General features: G+C 37.3%; 2 protein-coding genes across 2 annotated transcripts; both read left to right on the top strand.

The window, feature by feature from the left end:
• Positions 1 to 640: 640 nt before the first annotated feature.
• Positions 641 to 1,495, top strand: LOC149212209 (uncharacterized). The gene has a single exon (XM_089388592.1). The coding sequence runs from the start codon at positions 641 to 643 to the stop codon at positions 1,493 to 1,495; it is 855 nt and encodes a 284-aa protein (XP_089244718.1).
• A 762-nt stretch (positions 1,496 to 2,257) lies between these two features.
• On the top strand, positions 2,258 to 2,932 carry LOC149212208 (uncharacterized). The gene has a single exon (XM_089388591.1). It carries the CDS (start codon positions 2,258 to 2,260, stop codon positions 2,930 to 2,932), a length of 675 nt encoding a protein of 224 aa, XP_089244717.1.
• Positions 2,933 to 21,082: the final 18,150 nt, after the last annotated feature.

Raw genomic sequence — 21,082 nt, 5'->3', positions numbered from 1 at the left:
CTTGATTTGCTTCATCTCTCTCTCTTTCTCTCTCTCTCTCTCTTTGACTTCCCTTTTGGTGTCTTGTGGAAGTGTAATCTACAACATATTTCAGTCATACTATTTTCTCCTAACACTCATGTGTGGGGGAAATCTCTTATAACCAAAAAATGATCAGCTAGCCATTCCTAACTAGGTGGATTGAATACACCATGTAGATTTAATTTTACCATAGTAAAATCACTTTCACTGTGGAAAATAATTTAGTAAACCACTTTTATTAAATTATTTTATGATTTAAATAAAAAAACCCATGAGAATAATTAGATAAACCATTATTTATTAATTTTCTCTAGGAATAATTATTAAATCATTATTTAAATAGTTATTCCTTGTCACATTTGACTAAATCCCTTAGGAATATTTAAGTAAATGACTATTTATTTAATTTTCCTTATTTCTGTTTTTAGAATAACTATTAAATAACTATTTAATAATTATTTTGATTTCACACCATTCTTAATTCTTGCGAAATAATTGATAAATCATTTTATTTGTTAATTATTTCTAAATAAAGATATTTAGCCATTTTAAATATAAAATATAATATAAATAAACAACTAGCTAATAAAGTGTCAGCCCAAAGGATTGCAATCGTGAGATGAATAGAAGTAGCAGGGATAATAAATTAGTTTTTAATAACAAGGATTATGGCGATACAAATACCCTTGGTTCGAAATTTGAACCTAAGAAGAAGGTTGTTAATCTTTCTTCCCACAAATTGAGTCTGGAGACTGTTAGTATTCTCAACAAAGGTTTGGGATTCGTGGTTACTCCTAAGAACATTCCATTTGAAAGCATCATTTGTAGCATTGAAGATGGGATTCATGGCCTCTCTGTGGAGGAAAAAGAGGTATTAAGGCAGGAATGTTCTCTCATAATGAGGAAAGCCAAGCCCCCAAAGAGTAATTTAAATAGGGATGAACAAGCTGCTCTTAAGGCCCTTCGTGATAATGACAAGATTGTGGTTCTTAAGGCAGATAAAGGAGGAGCGATTGTTGTTTTGAATAAATATGATTACATTCATAAAATGAATGAGCATCTAAATTGTGGTAGTTATAAGAGACTTAACTCCAACCCCATTCCCAAGGTTATAAAAGAGGTCAAGAAAGCAATTTTGGAGTCCAATCTTGATGATAAAATAAAAAAGAGGTTAATTCCTTCCTGTGAGGTTATCCCTAGAATTTATGGGTTGCCTAAAATCCACAAGGAAGGGGTCCCTCTTAGACCAATAGTCAACACCATTGGGTCCCCCACTTATGAATTAGCTAAATATGTTGCTAAGATCCTTAAGCCTCTTGTTGGAAACACAAATTATTTTATTAAAGACTCCAATGATTTTGTAAAGCTTATCAAAAATGAGAGGGTTGATAAAGATGACATTCTTGTGAGTTTTGATGTAGTGTCCTTATTTACCAAGATTCCCTTGGATGAGGTTGTTCATGTTATAAAATAAGTCACTGATCCAGAAACAGCTAAGCTTGTGGAGATTTGTTTGCGTTCCACTTTTTTCAGTTTCCAAGGAGGTTATTATGAGCATATATCTGGGGTTGCAATGGGATCACCCCTCTCACCAATTGTTGCTAATTTATACATGGAGTACTTTGAGAAGAAAACACTTGACTCATACCCTTTGAAACCAACTTGGTGGAAGAGATTTGTTGATGACACCAACATAAAGTGGACTCATGGTAGGGTAGAGCTTGAGAATTTTTTCAATCATCTTAACTCTATCTCATCTGAAATTAAGTTTACTATGGAGCTTGAAGAAAACAATAACATTCCTTTTTTAGATGTCCTTGTTATTAGAAAGGAGGATGGTACTTTAGGACATCAAGTCTTTAGGAAGAAAACCCACACTAAAAGCTATCTTCATGCTGAATCTTACCACCATCCAACCTAGAATTTTGGTGTCCTTAACAAGGAAAATTTGAAGGATGGAAAATCTTCTTGAAGTTTAAAAACATTGGCGAATCTCACTAGTCCCTAATATGCAAACTCTAAAATGTTTATTGATATATTTGTAAAATTATTGAAATTTATGTTGATTTTATATATAGTCTCTATATAATGTTGGCAATTTTTAAGGTAAAATAATTTTATATTCTAAAATTTGGGCGAATCATCTTTTATAAAAATTGGAAATTGGCGAGTATTTTTTGTGGAAAAATCATGGAAAATTAGCCCACTGGGTGAACATTGGTCCCTAAAATTTTCCATGGTCCTTGACACTCTTGCTGTTAAGGCCCTGAGAATATCCGACTCTGATCACTTAAATGAAGAAATTGAGCACTTGACCTCTGTATTTAAGAGTATAGGATACAAGGATAAGGATATTAAGAAAGCTATAAAGAGAGTTGAAGGAAAGGTCCTCTCTAAGGGCCCTCAAGCTAAATGTGGTAAAGTATTCCTTCCTTTCATTCAAGGAGTTATAGATAAGATCGCAAAGATTTTAGGAAAGAAGGACATATTCACTCAGTTTACAACATCTGGAACGATTAAGCAAAGAATGAGGTCTGTTAAGGATTGCATCGATCATCAACAACTTAAGGGAGTTTATAAGATTGATTGTTCTTGTGGCAGAAGTTATATTGGAGAGACAGGGCGCTCTTTAAAAACAAGACTAAAAGAGCACGAAGCCGACATTAAGAATGGAAGATCGTGCACCTCAGCCCTTGCTGAACACTCCTCAAAGACCAAGCATCATGTTTGTCTAGAAGATGCCAAAATTATCGCTAGGGAGGAGCACTATCAAAGGAGGAAAATCAGAGAAGCCCTTGAAATTATGAAATATCCACACAATCTAAACAGAGATGGTGGGAGTGAGATCAGTGGAAATTGGCTTCCCCTGATTAGACATATCAGCTCTTCAAGGTCTACTTCAGAGGTATAATATCCCAGGTATAACTTTCTTTCCTTTCCTTATCTTGAATTTCTTAAAAATTTAGCTCCATTAACATTATTTATATAATAAAAAAATTAGCTTTAGTTTCTTATTAATTTATTAGCTAGCTATTTATTTATTTTATTTATGATTAATAATTATTTATTCTAATGTAAAAAATATTTTTCGGAAAAGTCACATTGAAGATTTTGGTCGACGCATTTCGAACCAGCAAGTGTGGTTCATCTTTAGGACACGATGAAGAAACAGATCAAGGAAGAGGTTAAATAGGGAAAAAAGGTCAACCTAACAGCTAGGAGAAAACGACTATATTTGACCAAGGGAGGAAAGGGGACAAATTTAAATAAAATTAATTTTTTAATGGTATAATATCTTATTTAAAGTTTAATTTTTAAATTTAATTAAATGTTTATTTATTTATTTGTTTATCTATTTATTTATTTATTAATTTTTATCAACCTATTCCTCAACAACTATATTTGATTAGGGTTATAATAATTTTTAAAAAGGTTTTGATCTTATTTGAAAATACATTAATATTCTATTAAATAATCCCAATGGTTATATTTGCCTAGGGTTTACTTAATAATAAATTTTATTTATTTTAAAAATTCCGAATAATAAATTTCGTATTTAATTTAAAAATCACTATTTTTATTATAACTATATATAAATATATGTATAGAAGATATTAAAGTTTAACAATACTAAGTAATATGTATATATATTAATAGTGGATATTAAATTTTGACAATACTAAATACTAATAATAATATTATATGTATATATATACTAACATTAGACAAAATTTAGCCATATTCATAATAATAATTATAATTATAAAAAAAAATTAAGAAGAGAGGGCGGGAATCCAGCAGCTACTAATTTTCCAGCCGTCGTCCCTATTAATATTATTGGAAGACCTCTCAATTTCAATGGCTTCCCTAAATTTATGATGATGAAAGTGAGGAATCTTAGCGATAACCCTAGCCTCCTCAATGCATATATGGTGCTTGGTCTTTTCTACATGTTCGGCCAAAGTCAAGGATTTGGTCCTCCCGTGCTTTGATATCAACAATGTGTTCCTTAATCCTCTGGTTAATAGAATGACCAGTCTCACCAATGTACGAGGTTCCACAGGAACAAGGGATGATATAAACACCTTTCTTTGGCTTAACATGTAGAAAATACCAAGCACCATGTATGCATTGAGGAGGCTAGTGTTATAGCTAAGATTCCTCACTTTCATCATCGTAAATTTAGGGAAGCCATTAAAATTGAGAGTTCTTCCAGTAATATTAATAGGGACGATGGCTGGAAAATTAGTAGCTGCTGGATTCCCGCCCCTCTCTTGTTAATTTTTTTTCTTATTTTTTTATTTTTATTTATTTTTATTTTTATTAATTATTTTATGAATATGGTTAAATTTTATCTAATGTTAGTATATATATACATATATTATTATTATTAGTATTTAGTATTGTTGAAATTTAATATCCACAAAATATATATATATATATAACTTAGTATGGTTAAACTTTAATATCTTCTATAAATATATTTATATATAGTTATAATAAAAATAGTAATTTTTAAATTAAATAAAAATAATATTATTAATAGTTTTTAAAATAAATAAAAATTATTATTAAGTAAACCCCATGCAAATATAATCGTTGGGATTATTTAATAGAATATTAATGTATTTTCAAGTAAGATCAAAACTTTTTAAAAATTATTATAACATTAATCAAATATAGTTGTTGAGGAATAGGTTGATAAAAATAACCAGGGGAAAAATAGGTTGATAAAAATAAATAAATGAATAAATAGATAAACAAATAAATAAATAAACATTTAATTAAATTTAAAAATTAAACTTTCAATAAGATATTACATCATAATGGTTGACATAAAGTCATTTGTAAAATTATTAGGTTTAATTTTGATAGACTTTTTCGAGCTGCCGCGCTGCCCTAGCCGCGTCTTCTGAGCGACCTGCAAGCGCCCTCCCTCATGGAGCCTGGAGGTGGCCCTGAGGCCCCTCCCCCCTTCCCTCCGGAGATCGAAGCCTTTAAGGCTCTGGTAACTGCAACAGGAAAACGCCAGGTCGTAGGCCCACAGCAAAAATTTGTCAAAAAATTGGACAGCATACCCAAGGTTGTCTTACCAGAGGAGGAAATCTGCAGATCTGCGCTGAACTTAGCAGAAAAAGGTCTGATCGGCCAATTCACCGGTTTGTGGCCATCCCCGAGAGCAGTCGAAGAATGGGTCAAAAGGAACTGGCTACCCTTGGTAAACGAAGGAATCAAGATCTATTTTGTAGGCAAAGGGTACTTCGTTTTCTTGTTCGATAGTACAGAGGATAGAGGTCTGATTTTCAGAAACGGGCCATACTTCATGGGGCCTCAAGGACTCTACTTGAACAAATGGTCTACCGATTTCGATCCAGCGCAAGATGTGCCCAAGGCGGTCCCTGTTTGGGTACGTCTTCCGCATCTTCCCCTGCATTGCTGGAATCAAAGTTCGCTTCAATCCATAGGAAACGCACTTGGAAAATTCATAGACCAGGCCCCAAGGAAGGATCAATACTCTTGTGCCCGGATCTGCGTGGAGGTCGACCTGGAAACAGGACTACCCGAAGCGATTCAGCTATCGGTGGCAAATTGGACACATATTCAAGAGCTCGATTACGAACAGCTGCCTTTCAAGTGTCGATTCTGCCATGAGTACGGGCACTTTGCAAGATACTGCAAAAAAAGAACCGAGGAGGCAACAGAGAAGGACAAAGAAGATCAATGGAAACAGGCAAAGAAGACAACATTCAACAGACAGAGTAACAAAAACAAGGCTAAAGGGGCAGAGAACAAAGTAGATAATGGAAGCACAAGTAACCAAAACGCTGGAAGCAGTGAAACAAAAGGCAACGAGGGGGATAAAAACCCCTTTGAAATCCTCACTCCTCCTTCAGATCCTCCGGAAGCAGGGGAAGAAGAACCACCTCAGCAGGAGAATATTGAAACCATGGAACCAGGTAATAACCTAATCCACAATCCAAGCAATATTTCTTCCCCTTCATACGCAGAAATAATAAAAAAAAAGAAGAAAACCATAGAGAATATGGGATCATCAGACGATGAAACATTCGAAAGGACAACAAAAAGGGTTGGACGAAGATCAAACAAGGAAACCAGAGAAGAGGAGTCAGAAAGACAAAAAACCCTTGGCAGCCAAGCTACCATTGAAATGACACTAGGGAGGAATATCAGACCTAGGGCCTCCAAAGGAGGAGGGCCTACCCCTTCAAGTGGTAAATGATGCAGTTGATCTCTTGGAACTGTAGGGGTCTGGGTAATCCCAACAAGGCAGATGCTATCAAAGACTTATTGAAGATGGAGACCGCGGACATCCTTATGCTCCAAGAGACCAAAGTAGAAGGGGAAACCCTTCTAAACACCAGCATGCTGAAATGGAAATTCGATTCAGGAAAGGCTGTTAGCGCAAGGGGATCGGCCGGTGGAATAGGCACGTTTTGGTCAAAAAGCTCATTCACTTTGGAACGATCCACAGAAACCCAACATTGGATCCACACAGATCTGCGACACACGGTAAGCAATCTCTCCTTGGCTCTGTTTAATTTGTATGTCCCTGTCCACTATGAAGAAAAGAGAGAGTGTTGGAGGACTCTAATGGCTTATATAGATCAAATCAACCCTACGAACATAGTCATTGGAGGTGATCTGAATATCATTCTAGATCCCAAAGAAAAAAGAGGAGGAACATACTCTAGAGACCCCTTCGTCAACACTGTGGGAAATCTGATTACACAGCGGGACTTAGTTGACTTCAAACCGATAAGAGGAAAATACACCTGGTCCAACAATAGATCAGGGGAAAATCAAATCTCAGCCAGGCTAGACAGATTCCTTATCAGCAGCACATTAATGTTGGACAATAGAATGGTCTTTTCCAAGATCCTCCCCAAGCTAACATCGGACCACAAGCCAGTTCTCCTCTGTATCAAAAAAGAAGAAGATCTCGGTCCTCTCCCTTTCCGCTTCAGCCCTCTCTGGGCAGGCAAAGACGGATTCTATGAAACTGTCCAAACGGCCTGGAGGATAGCTGTTTGCGGCTCCCCAAGTTATGTGTGGGAACAAAAAATAAAAAACACCAAAAAAGCTCTGAAAGACTGGATTAAAAAATCTCTGCAAACCCCAACTAGCCAAAGGAAAGAAGCAGTTCTTCATCTGGAAAGAGTCCAATTCGAAATGGAGGAGAAAGATCCCACTCCCACAGATTTAGACATAGAAAAAACTGCTAAAAGGAAAGCATATTGTTGTTTCAGAACTGAAGAAGAATACTGGCGCTTAAAGTCCAGAAGCTTGTGGCTCAAATCCGGAGACAGGAACACTAATTACTTTCATAGACAGTGCAGGGCAAGAGTTTCCCGTAATCACATAGCAGAGATAACAAGCACAACTGGACAGGTGTATAGTGGATTCACACAAATCAAAGAAGCAGCTGTTACTCATTATCAGAATCTTCTAAGTGCGGAAAGTAATGGAAATGAGGAGGACGCAGAGGAATTCCTCTCAACTATCCCTAACCTAGTCAAAGAGGAGGATAACGATTCTTTGTTGACCCCAGTCACGGATGAGGAGATAACTGATGTAGTTTGGTCCATGGAACCGGATAAAGCTCCAGGACCCGATGGGTTCTCGGCTCACTTCTACAGAATATCTTGGGAAATCATCAAAAACGACCTTTTCAGATTGGTAAGAGGAATCCTGAGGAAGGCAAAAGTAGGTGGAGGAATAAACTCTACATTCCTAGCCTTAATTCCCAAGGAAACAAACCCAAAGACCTTCGACAGATATAGGCCAATTTCTCTCTGCAACACATCTTACAAGATTGTGGCCAAACTGCTGGCCAACAGAATCAAGCCTCTTCTCCCAAAGCTCATCTCTCAGGCACAAGGAGGATTTGTAAAAGGCAGACAAATTCTGGATAATGTCATTCAGATTCAAGAAGCTCTTCATTCCAGCTTAAACCGGAAAGAACAAGGTATGATCATTAAATTGGATATGTGTAATGCCTTTGATCGTGTTAATCGCTCCTTTTTGTATAAGGTTCTTGCAGCATTTGGATTCAAACAGGACTTTATAAACCTCATCAAGGCCTGTACAGAAAATGTATGGATCGCCCCAATGGTGAACGGCAGACCAACGGATTTCTTTCAAGCAACCAGGGGATTGAGGCAGGGCTGCCCTCTTTCGCCCTTTCTATACATCCTGATGGCAGACGTCCTAAGTCGCAAGCTAACCCAAGAGAAGCAAATAGGTACCATCCCAGGGATAAGGATAGTTCAAGGCATAGCCCCGGTGAATCATGCGCTATTCGCAGATGATTCAATTCTGCTGGGGGGCGCATCCATAAGAATTGCGAGCGCTTTCAAAACCATTCTTCAACAGTACTGCGACATCACTGGTGCATTAGTCAGTGAAAGGAAGAGCGCAATTTACAGCTGGAACATTGAACAGCACGCCACAGACAGAATAGCCAACGTTCTGGGGTTCAAAGGATACGCTTTGTGGGAAAAAATCAAATATCTCGGCTTACCACTGACAAGGGGATCCAATCGAAACCAACTGTGGGAAGAAGTCATATCTAAATTCAAAAATAAGATAACAGCGTGGGGCGGAGTCTGGCTCACCACTGGAGGCAAACTCACCCTCATTCGATCTGTGCTCTCTGCCCTGCCCACATATCAAGCCTCGCTGCTACTGGCCCCAAAACAAATTACTGATCAAATATCCAGTATCATTCGAAACTTTCTCTGGAGCGGAGGGAAAGGTAACAAGGAACGCTTCCATCTCATCAAATGGGAGACAGTGAAACGCCCAATAATTGAAGGCGGCCTTCAGATCCGCGATCCCCATCATGCAAACCTGGCACTGGGAGGTAAACTCCTGTGGCAATTAATTACAGAACCATCACACCCAATCAGTCAGCTGTTAAATCTCAAATATTTACAAAAGCAACCTATATCAACTTTCAATCCAGTGCAACCTCAAAAAGGAACGCAGGCCTGGAGGCTGTGTTGCAGAGGGCTCGAATTTTTCCGAAACCATTTATACAAAATCCCTGGGAATGGCAAAAATTCGATGTTATGGAAAGAACGTATCATGAATCACTCCCCTCTATCCACCATCAACGAAATAGCAGAGCTGAGAGCTTGGTTAATTTCTAAAGGGGTAAGGAAAATTGAAGACATAGCACAGTGGGATCACAAAGGTAACTGGCAGCGCTGGAAGTTGCCAGCCATCCCAAACCAATTAAAAGATCAGTCAAAAGTCCTGTTAGAGGCAATAACAGATTTTACTCCTGTGCATAAGGAAGAGGAAGATCAATGGGGATGGGGGATAACAGGAGAGTATACGGTCAAACAAGGCTACTTTCAAATGCAAGGAAAACAGGGGTTACAGTATCCGGATTCAGTTTGGAAACAGATATGGGAAAGTTTCAGCATCCCCAAGATTAACTTCTTCAGCTGGACCTTATTCCACAATAAAATCTTGACGGGTGACAATTTGTGCAAAAGGAACTTTGCAGGCCCGCACCGTTGTGTCCTCTGCAAGAACGCTTCAGAAACAGCAGATCATTTGTTCATTGACTGTGAGTACGCTCAGAAAGTGTGGAACATCTTCTTAAGAGGGCTGAATGTGAGCCCCCCAACACGCTGCCAGATCACAGATTTGTTTTTGACATGGAAAACTCGGTACCCCCACAGCATCAACGAAAAATCTCTTTGGCACAAGTTATGGATCGCTGCTCCGAAATACGTTTGTTGGAAGGTGTGGCTCTCCAGGAATGAAGCTGTCTTCAATCACAAAGATACAAAGGCAGAAGCAGTAGCAAGGCAAGCCAAGGATCTCCTCCTAGAAACTCTGAGACAAACTAGCGTCAAAGACAACAACCTCACAAATGAAGAAAAGGCGTGGCTGGAAGGCTATACTCCCATGCCAACCACTCAAGCCATCATCCGTCCAAAACACAAGGAAAACTGGCAGTACAGAGACAACTTGGACAATTTTCAAAACTGGTGGAAATCACAAGGTAAATGTACAATCTTCTTTGATGGGGCTTCGAAAGGAAACCCAGGCAGGTCAGGAGCAGGAGGCGTCATTTACTTTCAGAATGGTGGAAAAGAGGAATTTAGTTGGGGACTTGGGATAAAAACCAACAATCAAGCTGAAGCTCTCAGTCTACTAAAAGCTTGTCAACTGTCCAGAAAAGGAAATGCAAGTGAAATCATAATTCTGGGAGATTCAGAACTGTTGATAAGGTCATTACTTCACAAGAAAAGTCTCAAGGATCCAGTACTAAACAAGCAGCTCGCAAGAGTAAACAGACTATTGAAGGAATTCTCATCAGTAAAGCTCTTCCATATCCTCAGAGATTTAAACACTGAAGCAGACAGTTTAGCAAATGTAGGATGCAATCTTGAAAAAAGCATGATCAGCATAAATGCAGAGACTCCGAAATTGGCAATCATTCCTTAGGGGCACTAGGGAATCAGAGGAATGCAATGAAAGTGATTTGTAATACTAGCTTGGCTTTGGCCTTCAATAAATAAAATACCCGTTTCAGTTAAAAAAAAAAGATATTACATCATTAAAGAAATAATTTTATTTAAATTTGTCCCTTTTCCTCCTTTGGTCAAATATAGCCGTTCTCCTAGCTGTTAGGTTGAACTTTTTTCACTATTTAACCTCTTCCTTTATCTATTTCCTCATCATGTCGTGAAGATGAACTACACTTGCTGGTTCGAAATGCGTCGACCAAAATCTTCAATGTGACTTTTCCAAAAAATATTTTATACATTATGATATGGATCAAAAAAGCTTGAATTCAAATTATTTATTCATAATAATAATAATTTATTTGTTACAAATAAATAAATAATTATTATTAATGGGTGAATTAAGTAATTATTAATGGTATGTTATTATTTATTTATAATTCTTGTTTATTGTCTATGGTATTTTAACTTTTATCATTTGTTTTATTAGTAAGTAAATAAATAAATAAATAATTATTATTATCATCATTAATTAATTATTTATAATAATAATAATTTATTTATTTATTTCAATAAACAAATAAATAATTATTCATAAATAAATAAGGCTCAAATGAGGTTGGTATAAAGACACTAGGGCTTGGTTAAATCAATGGGAGATCGACAAGAACGTTGCATTGAAAAACATTAATAACATTAAAAATATTGTTACTTCTAAGTTCAAAGAAAAAATGTGGTGTGAGAGATTTAACAGCTAAAAGAAAATTAAGATATTATAAGGAGGTCATCAACCCCACCCTAGAATATCAAAAGTATATCTCTGTTTTAACTAGCTCAAAGAAGAAAATTAACATAGCCAAGATTAGAACGAACTCTCCTGAACTCCATAGTGAAACGGGTCATTGGGCAGTTCCTAAAACACCATGGATGGAAAGGTTCTACCATCCCTGTGAGAATACAAACATTGAGCATGAAAATCACTTCCTCTTAGAATGCACCGTGTACAACCACATTAGATCTCAGTTTCAAAATCTTTGTTGCAATACTGACCTTCCTAGCCTTTTACGATGTCAAAATTATAGTGAGCTCGAGAGGCTTCTCTCCAAGCTTTTTGAGCATAGGAATAAAATCTTAAATCAAACTAAATAATTCGTTTGCTTAGGTACGAAAGACCAAAGTTTGGTCTCAGAGGACGTTAACCATCATCATCATCATCATTAATAATTAATTATTAATTATTTATTTATTTGATATTATTAAATCATTTATTTCATTTGTAATGAATTAATTTAGGTTTTTGTAGTTTTAGCATTTTAGTTGACCCTTTTTTAAAATAATTTCTGTTCATTCATTATTTATTCATTTTCTTTGGTCGGTTTGACTCTTCTTTCAATTAATCACTCATTTTTGTTGAGAAGATGGATCATTTTTCGGATTCGGAACGTCGACAAGATGTATACAATAATGTGGATAATCCGAGCTATCTTTTTCCAAAAGAAAGCAACAGAAGCTTAAAATCTAACATTTTAAATATCTTTTCCCTCTCTAATAAATATAATAAAGTACTCCAAATGGTTGGATCTTGATTTGGTTAATATTATTTTATTATTCTCCATTTTCAAGATTAACTCAATGCTTTGTTATGAATATGAGGGTTTTTCATTCATTCTTCACCATGATCATATCATCGTCAACATTATCGTCTTTTTTCTTTGAGCTCCCATTTTGAGCTCCCCAAATTTTGTTTGGGTTTTTCACATATTGAGAGAAAGAATAATTTTCTAAAGGATCAAGGACATCAAAGGACCCATCCCACGGAGGGCGACTTGCAAACCCATCTGTAGATCTCCTTCACTAAGTGTTATTAATAAAATATTTATTCATTGAAAAGTCTTTCCAATTGGGTTATTACATTGGATATTTTATATCGCTGCTTTATGTTCTGGATTGTATCTACTTTTACTGTATGTTTTCTATTTATGTTGAAGATCTGCATCGACAATAGCCATCAACTTCTTGTTAGGGTCACTTGTAACCTAGTGACTTACATGAAGTATTTTTGGTACACCTTCCAATAATTTTCACAGTAACACTATCATCCAGGGAGAAGAGAAGAATTGTAAGGAAGAGTGCCCTTTTGACTTGGATTGGGGGCAATCTCTTCAAGCTGGGACCAGATCATATCTTGAGGAGATGTGCCAGGGAAGAGGAAGCCTTTGACATCCTCTTAGCTTGTCATGATGGGTCCTGTGGAGGTCACTTTACTACCAAGAAAACAAATTTCAAAGCTCTACAAGTTGGCTACTACTATGATCTGAATGGAAAATGACATCAACCCATGGTATTCATCCACCATGTTATTAATCCACCCATGGAATTTACCCATGGTATTGTAAGTGGCATCCACCCATGGTATTGTAAGTGACATCCACCCATGGTGTTGTAAGTGACATCCACCCATGGTATTTTCCCATGGTATTGTGACATCCACCCACGATATTCATTCACTCATGGAATTTACCCGTGGTATTGTAATCGAAAAATACTATAAGTAACAAGTCACATTTTGTAAAAGGACAGTTACATTGTGGCGGACAAACTGTCCTTTTACAAAATGTGACTTGTTACTTATAGTATTTTTCAGTTACAATACCACGGCTAAATTCCATGGGTGAATGAATACCATGGGTGGATGTCACATACCATGGAAAAGACCATGGGTGAATGAATACCATGGGTGGATGTCACTTACAATACCATGGGTGGATGCCACTTACAATATCATGGGTAAATTCCATGGGTGGATGAATACCATCAGTTGATGTCATTTTCCATTCGGAATCATACTGGCCCACTCTCCACCAAGATGCAAGAAGATATAACAGTATATGTGATCAATGCCAGAGGATGGGGAAACCTACACCCAAGGATGAAATGCCCCTACAATATCAGGTGTCCTTGGAGCCATTTGACAAGTGAGATATGGATTTATTTGGGCCAATTGATCCACCATTAGGGCAGAGAAAGTACATCATTGTGTGGATTGATTATTTGACAAAGTGGATTGAGACAAAGGTTGTCAAGGCAACAACATAGGAGAAAGTAGTTGAGTTCTTAAGGGAGAACGTGTTCTACAAATTTGGGTACCCCAAAGAGATAGTCACCGATCAGGGAGCTCAATTCACATCACATATAATCGAGAATATGTTAAGGCAACATCATATCAAGCACAAAAAATCTACTTCCTATCATCCTTAGGCCAATGGAAAAGTCGAGGTCACAAATAGCGCATCCTCACCAAGGTTGTGAAAAGAAATAGGAAGGATTGGGAAAACAGATTAGTGGAGGACACGTGGGCCTATAACACAACTTGGAAAACAACTATTGGTTTTACCCCATATGATTAGGTCTATGGAAAGAAATATCTACTCTCTATTGAGTTTGAGTACATTACTTTGAGAATGGCTACCTAATTAGATTTAGATGTCACCAAAGAGAAACAAGAGAGGCTGCTCTAGTTAAATGGCTTGGATGAATTCAGAATGCAGGCCCTCCTACATGCCAAAGTTATCCAATTACATAGGAAGGTCTGGCATGATAGACATATAAAGGAAAAAGTTTTACAAGAAGGGATTGGGCCATACTTCATGACTCTAGGTTCAAGGATATCAAAGGAAAATTGACGACAAGATGGTTAGGCCCATACCTGATAGAGAAATGTCATGATAATGGAGTTGTTCAAATTAGCACCATTGATGAGGAAGGAATTCCCTTGCTTGTTAATGGCTACAGATTTAAGGTATATAGAAAACCTATGTCCAAGGAATAATTCATTAGCACCATTAGCAAAGAGGTTAATGCGATTGAAAATGTCATAGCTTCCAAGTCACAACATTCCTAGATACCTTTTTTTTGGTGAAAAAAAAGAAAAAAACAATAAAAGGCCTAGATGAAAACCTTTATGAGGCATATGAGGCCAACTATTAGGTTGAAAACCTCCCTGAGGCAGCCCAGGAGTAAAGATAAAAGATAAATAAAGATCCCTGGGTGAAAATATCCCTTGAGGTGCTCAGGGTAGACATACAGGTTGAAAACCTCTCCTGAGGCAACTTGTGTGTGTGTGCGGGTGTCTCTCTCTCTAAAAAAAACAGAGAAAAAAACAAAAGAAAAACAAAGGAGAATCTCAGGACATGGATACAAAACATGTCTATTAATATTTTTTTTCATTTTTCAGGTTTGAGGATAGTGGCGAATTCCAGAGCAAAAAGGCTTGTATTCTCAATATTGCATCCACTTCTCCCTCCATCCACTCCATATCCTCCATCCAAATCCATGTCCTCACCACTCTCCATTAGCACCATTAGCAGAGAGGTTAATGCGATTGAAAATGTCATAGCTTCCAAGTCACAACATTCCTAGATACCTTTGTTTTGGTGAAAAAAGGAAAAACAATAAAAGGCCTAGATGAAAACCTTTATGAGGCATATGAGGCCAACTATTAGGTTGAAAACCTCCCTGAGATAGCCCAGGAGTAAAGATAAAAATTAAATAAAGATCCCTGGGTGAAAATATCCCTTGAGGTGCTCAGGGTAGACATACAGGTTGAAAACCTCTCCTGAGGCAACTTGTGTGTTTGTGTGTGCGGGTGTCTCTCTCTCTCTAAAAAAAACAGAGAAAAAAACAAAAGAAAAACAAAGGAGAATCTCAGGACATGGATACAAAACATGTCTATTAATAATTTTTTTCATTTTTCAGGTTTGAGGACAGTGGCGAATTCCAAAGAAAAAAGGCTTGTATTCTCAAGATTACATCCACTTCTCCCTCCATCCAAATCCATGTCCTCGCCACTCTCCATCATCCTGGTGGCTCAAAAACCAAAATTTAGCCCCTCTCTGGATTACTATAGGAAGACTGTAATTGCTATAGGAAGATCCTGTAGCACTATAGGAAGATCCCGAAAAACTACAGGAAGAGGTTCTAAATGAGAAGACCCTCAAGCATGACCTTGAAAAAGATAAATGAGGTTTTCCCACCTTGATCCACCACCCATCCATCATTTATACATCCCAGTTCAATGGAAAGCCAATATCTTTCAAAACTAACCCTCCACTCTATCTCATCCTAAAACATTTCTAATAAAAACACAGAGCACATCCTCTCCATTTTCACAAACCTACACTACTCAATTAGATCGCTGGCATAATAATCCAAGCCCTCTACACCATTTCTCATCACTCTCATTCAGTTAAAAGGCTTTGGAAGAGAATACAAGGGTTGCTATAAGAAACCTATAACATCCTGTGCAACCATTACATAAAATCCATAATCATATTTTTTTTTGTTCCCATCAAGTAGAGGGGGTGATACCAACTCATGAGGCACTCTGCCACTCGAAGAAGGACTTTTCAACGACAATAGAAATACCCAGTACATCAACAAAGGAATTGCACACATAGCAACAACAACAATCAAATACCATGAGCAACAAAGAAGATATACAGAAGAGCAGAAAAACACAGCAAGACAACTCTCACCAAAAGGTCCAATACTCCAACATGCACACCCCTGTATTAGTCAATCATGAGGTAGGCATAGTTATGGTAACCTCTCATATCCTCCCTATGTGTAAATAATGAAAAATGTATGAATGATGAGACGAGCTATTTTTATAAGCTGGAGGTGGCCAATTAACTTGGCCACCCTCGATCAATGAACAAAAAGTGATTTATGAGATCTCATGCAACATGGAAGTGTCGCATCAGTTAGGATTATATCACAGAGAGTTGGTGGTGATTATGAAGGATGAGGGAATGATTAATTTAGGTGGGGACAACAGTCCAAAAGAGGAAAACTCGCTCTTCTTCCAAGTCATCACAACTCTCTAAGCCCTAGCCAAAAATAACATATAATGTACTGAGGCTCAAATTCTCCTGCATCTATGCTAATTTGAAAAACAGTTAAGGTAAGGATGAGTCCAAGGATCCATTGAGGAGAACCAAACCCTACTTTGCCATTTCTACAGGAGGAAGCTACATGAAGCTATAGGAAGCCTGCAAATGCTACAGGAAGCCCAATAAATTTCTATAGGAAGCCTCAAATGGTGAAAGAACATTGCCAAGGGTTGATTTGGAATCCAATTAGCCTTATCCCAGGACATGTGGTAAAAATTAAGTGCATCCTCTCATTAATTTGTCCATAACTTGTATGCTGGTGTACCCTAAAGTCCATTGGAAATATCAGTCAAATTGTGGATTGCAAGAATTTTTCTGGCTATAGATTAGAGGGAATATATAAGATTGTCAAAAATTAGAGATTCCAACCCTCTACTTCCATTTAATTATACATCAGAGCTATTACAAGAAGCAACACTCGTTCACTTAGTTGAAAATAAAGGAGAGAGATGGGAGGGGGGTTCAATAGAAGGGAGCCTATACACACTAAAAAAATTCATCTTCACCCTCCTATATTAGACATTTTCAAAAGACATTAGTGGTTAGGATTATTTGAACTACTTGTTAGAAAATTATATATTATAGAGCAATGGAACACATAAAATATATTGCAGAAATATAAACATATAAAACACATAAAACAAGAGAGACACAGATATACATGGTTCACCCAATTTGGGCTACGTCCACAGAGAAATAACTAGTCCTTCCTTTTATATTATCTAGCAAAACGAAGAGATACAACCTATGCCTGATCCACTGTAATTTCCTCTTTGCTCTCACACAATGTCCTCTCTTTCTCGCTCAAAATACAGATCTACATAGCCACAATACAATTACCTCATATATAGCAAGGGGTTTCCTTCTAGGGAAAAAAGTCCTAAATTAAACATAACTTTTACCATCATATTTTCGCCTAATGAACGACCCAGATTGACTACAAAATTACAACATTTTACAAGGAAATTTTACATCTATTTTTAGCTTCCCTGGACCCCCTTGGTGGTGCATATAGATGAGAAACATTGCTGCCATATTCTAAAATGGGGTCCAATGTGGCGATACCTCTGAATAAAGAAGATAATTAGGCTCCACACCTGTTGAGCCTCGAACCTGCACCTTCCTATACACCCTCTCAGCCTTCTTTTTCCACTCATTTCATCCACCAAGTTGATTAAATCATTGTATTTTAGTTTAAAAAAGAGCTTTTGACATGGTTTTCTAACTACGCTGATGACTATTGTTTGGTTTAGAATTTTGTTCAGACAGCTGCGGAAGCTTCTAAGTTTCCGTAGCCGACACATGTTTCCACATCCGACCCAGGTTTTTGCAGCCAACACAGGATTCCGCAGCCGTTTTGTCAAACACCATGCTACAGGTGTCCTCTGAAGAAACGAGCCACATGGGCAAGTTACAGGAGTCAAGGACATGGAACGTGTCCCTCCAGATCATCCAGCACACCCATAAAAGCCCGCGGTCAAACAAGGGGCAAAGGATAGTCAACGGAAGTGTTCAGCGGTGGCACGGCTCTGCGTAGCTCTGTTTTTGAGCACGTGAAGCTACGTGGAACAGTCCTTAGCCACGAAGACATCCTGGTAGCGTGAATCCAACAGCCATACCTCTCAGATTTAATAAACATGATGACAGTTACCTAGATCCGGGCTGAAGAGGATTTACGTGTCTCTGGCAGCGTGGTTAATAGCGTAGATTTAGTTAATTTGTTTAGCTTTCTTTCCTTATAAATAACGCGTCCATGAACGCTGTAAAAGTTAATCTCTGGTAATGTAATTCGAAGTTGTTGTATTTCCCCACTGCACTTTTACGTTGCTGTTTATATGAGAAGACTGGTTTAAACTTAAGCTTGTAGTTGTTCGTTGAATCGGCCGAAGTGGCAGAGGACCCCTGCTTACTAAAACCTTGTACAGTTGTCCTTTAAATCTTGCATTACTTTTTTTCTTGTTCATGTATATTAGCTGTACAGTTTTCATTTAAATGCTGCGTTTTATTTCATCATGTATATTAGTTGTACATAACAAAGCTTTTTGATTTCTATTGATTTACATTTTCATTGCTGCTCTTTTATGGTTACAACTAATCAGTGTTTTCTGCAGGTTTTCTTAGGCAGCCCGGGGCAATTTTTCACCTTTTCTTTTTATAAATATTGGCATACGAGATCATCTTATCTTTGTCGCTGACTCTTGTTTTCTGAAGTTTGATTTCCAGTACTATCATTTCCTTAAGTTGTACATTTATTTTCTGCTCTTAGATATCATGCTATTCATCTGTTAACCATTTCTTCTATAATCAAATAACTTTATTAGGAACCAGAATATCACTCATTATAGCTTGATTTAGTTTGCTTTAGATCTCACATTGTTTGACTTGTTCATGATTGTTTCTCACAGGGTAAATTAAGCTGAAAGGCAAAAAGGTCAAGAGAGTTAAAGTAGTGTGATTAGTTTCTTTTATGCAGTTTGACTTCTTTTAGATTTCACATTGCTTAACATTTCATGATATCTTTTCAAAAGGAAGATTGAGTTGAAGAGTTGAAATAGTGTGGATTAATTGTTCTTACTTTTAATTGAATTTAGTGTAGATTTCACTTTCATTTTCATTCAGCAACAAAGATACTGGGCCGATGTCATTAGTTCATTGTTTGATGTCTTTATTTCTTTTCAAGAATTGATTTCATTGTAGTTATTTTAGTGCTTTCTTTCTTTTAAGTTTTGAAAAACCACTTAGAGATCACCATAATCATCCATATTTCACTTGCTTTATCACCTTTTCATCATCTCACATTAGGGAAAGATAAATCCAAAAACAAACTTAAAAAACTAAAAACGACAAAAGACTAAGGAAATGGTTATCTAGTACATATAGTACACTTCACTTCGTCAGTTTACAAACCCCGGGTTGAAATTTTAAAGTAGAAATATAGACCTCACTAAATTGACCAAACATTTTGGCGCCGTTGCTGGGGAAGTGAAATTAGGTAGCTAATTTCTAAAAAAAAAAACAAGAAAATTTCAAGGAAGGAAAATTGATAACCTCTCAAAGTATGCTCTCCTCTTGCACTTAGTGTGATCTGGAGGATCAGAAAAGAGAAAGTTATTGGTTTAATAGTTTCTTGAGTATGCTCTCTTCTTGCACCTAGAGTGACCTGGAAGATCAGAAAGAGTATTATTAGCCTGACTTGAAGAAAAATAAAAAAATGACATGCATAGAGCAAGAGATTCTAGGGGAAGGTTTTTATCTAGAGCCAAGAGTTCGATTTTTACAACTCCATCTACTTCAAGGAATAGACAAGAGACACCTCCATCATCTCCAACTTACACTCCTAGCCCTAGGATTCCTAGAATTCAAGAGGCAGGAGTCGACTCTCCCACACCTTCCATCGAATCTGAACTAGAAAGGGATCCTTTCCTTCCTTCTATAGAGAGACAAATTATAATTGAAGAAGTAGAATCATCTGAAGAAGAAGAGGGAGAAATTCCTTCTCATTCACCCTTAGTAGAAGTACCAGAAGACTCTGAAGTCTCCAGGGAAACTACCATGACAGAGGAAGGAGCAACTCGATTTGGTAGAGGTAGAGGTAGAGGAGGAGGAGGAAACAATGGAGGAGGTAGAGGTAACATTGGGGGAAATAGGGATGGGGATAACTCATTCGGATTTCCTATAGTCGATGAGGACTCCCGAGCCACAATGAAAAACATCTCACCATCTGTCCTCCCAAACTTCCATGGGTTAAGGAACGAGGACCCTGAAACATTTCTATTTGAGTTTGAGGTCGTGTGTCGAACTTATGATTATCTGGAAGACTCTCAAAAACTCAAACTATTTCCTTCAACATTGAAAGGAGCAGCCTTGAAATGGTTCATGGGATTACTCACTCAATCCATTAGGACTTGGAATGATATGAAACAAACATTTTTGGATAGGTACCTGGACTATTGTATGCCCACCAATCACAAGGATGAGGTATTCAAAATGGTGCAAAGAGAAGATGAAAACTTGGAGGATTCACTTGAAAGATTTCAATACAACCCGAAAAGAGAAAAAATGAGTAACTTAGATGAGAAGACCTTGAAAGCCCTTCTATTAAAAGCTATTAGAGATGAATGGATAGATATTTTGAACATGATGGGAAAGGGAGATATATCTCAACTTCCACTTCATGATATAGCAGAGTTATGTGTCCATCTTTCAAGGGGGAAATCTAAAACTCAAAAAGGGCCTAGAGATCCTTCTCTCATCAGAGCAAACAAATCTACAACTGGATCAGTAAGTAGGGCTGAGATTGGCAACATGCTTGATGAATTCAAAACTGACATCTTAGGGAGTCTTAGTGAGCAAATAGATACCCTTAAGATTCACAATAAGCAGAAAGCAGAAGCTGAGGCTTTGGCCATCTTTTGCCCAAAGTGTAGGAAGAAACATGCTCTAAGGGAATGTCCCTTGGATGCAAAAGTTGTAGAAACATGTGTAATTTGTTCAGAGAATCATGAGACCAAGGATTGTCCTTCAATTCCTGGGCTCAAAGCTGTCTTTCAAGAAGATCCAAATACAATCGAATCTCTCTGTTTTGTTGCAAGGAGACCTTGGCAG

Source organism: Pinus tabuliformis, chromosome 1_1 (assembly GCF_031772625.1).
Source record: "Pinus tabuliformis cultivar Carrire ecotype Pingquan chromosome 1_1, CPIR1, whole genome shotgun sequence".
NCBI classification, from domain to species: Eukaryota; Viridiplantae; Streptophyta; class Pinopsida; order Pinales; family Pinaceae; genus Pinus; species Pinus tabuliformis.
Note: the sequence above shows the minus strand (reverse complement) of the source record. Positions and strands in the feature narration are given on the sequence as shown.

What these genes read in the sequence shown, in the direction of transcription:
- LOC149212209 (XM_089388592.1), top strand. Translation starts at nt 641, where the DNA reads ATGAATAGAAGTAGCAGGGATAATAAATTAGTTTTTAATAACAAGGAT.
- LOC149212208 (XM_089388591.1), top strand. Translation starts at nt 2,258, where the DNA reads ATGGTCCTTGACACTCTTGCTGTTAAGGCCCTGAGAATATCCGACTCT.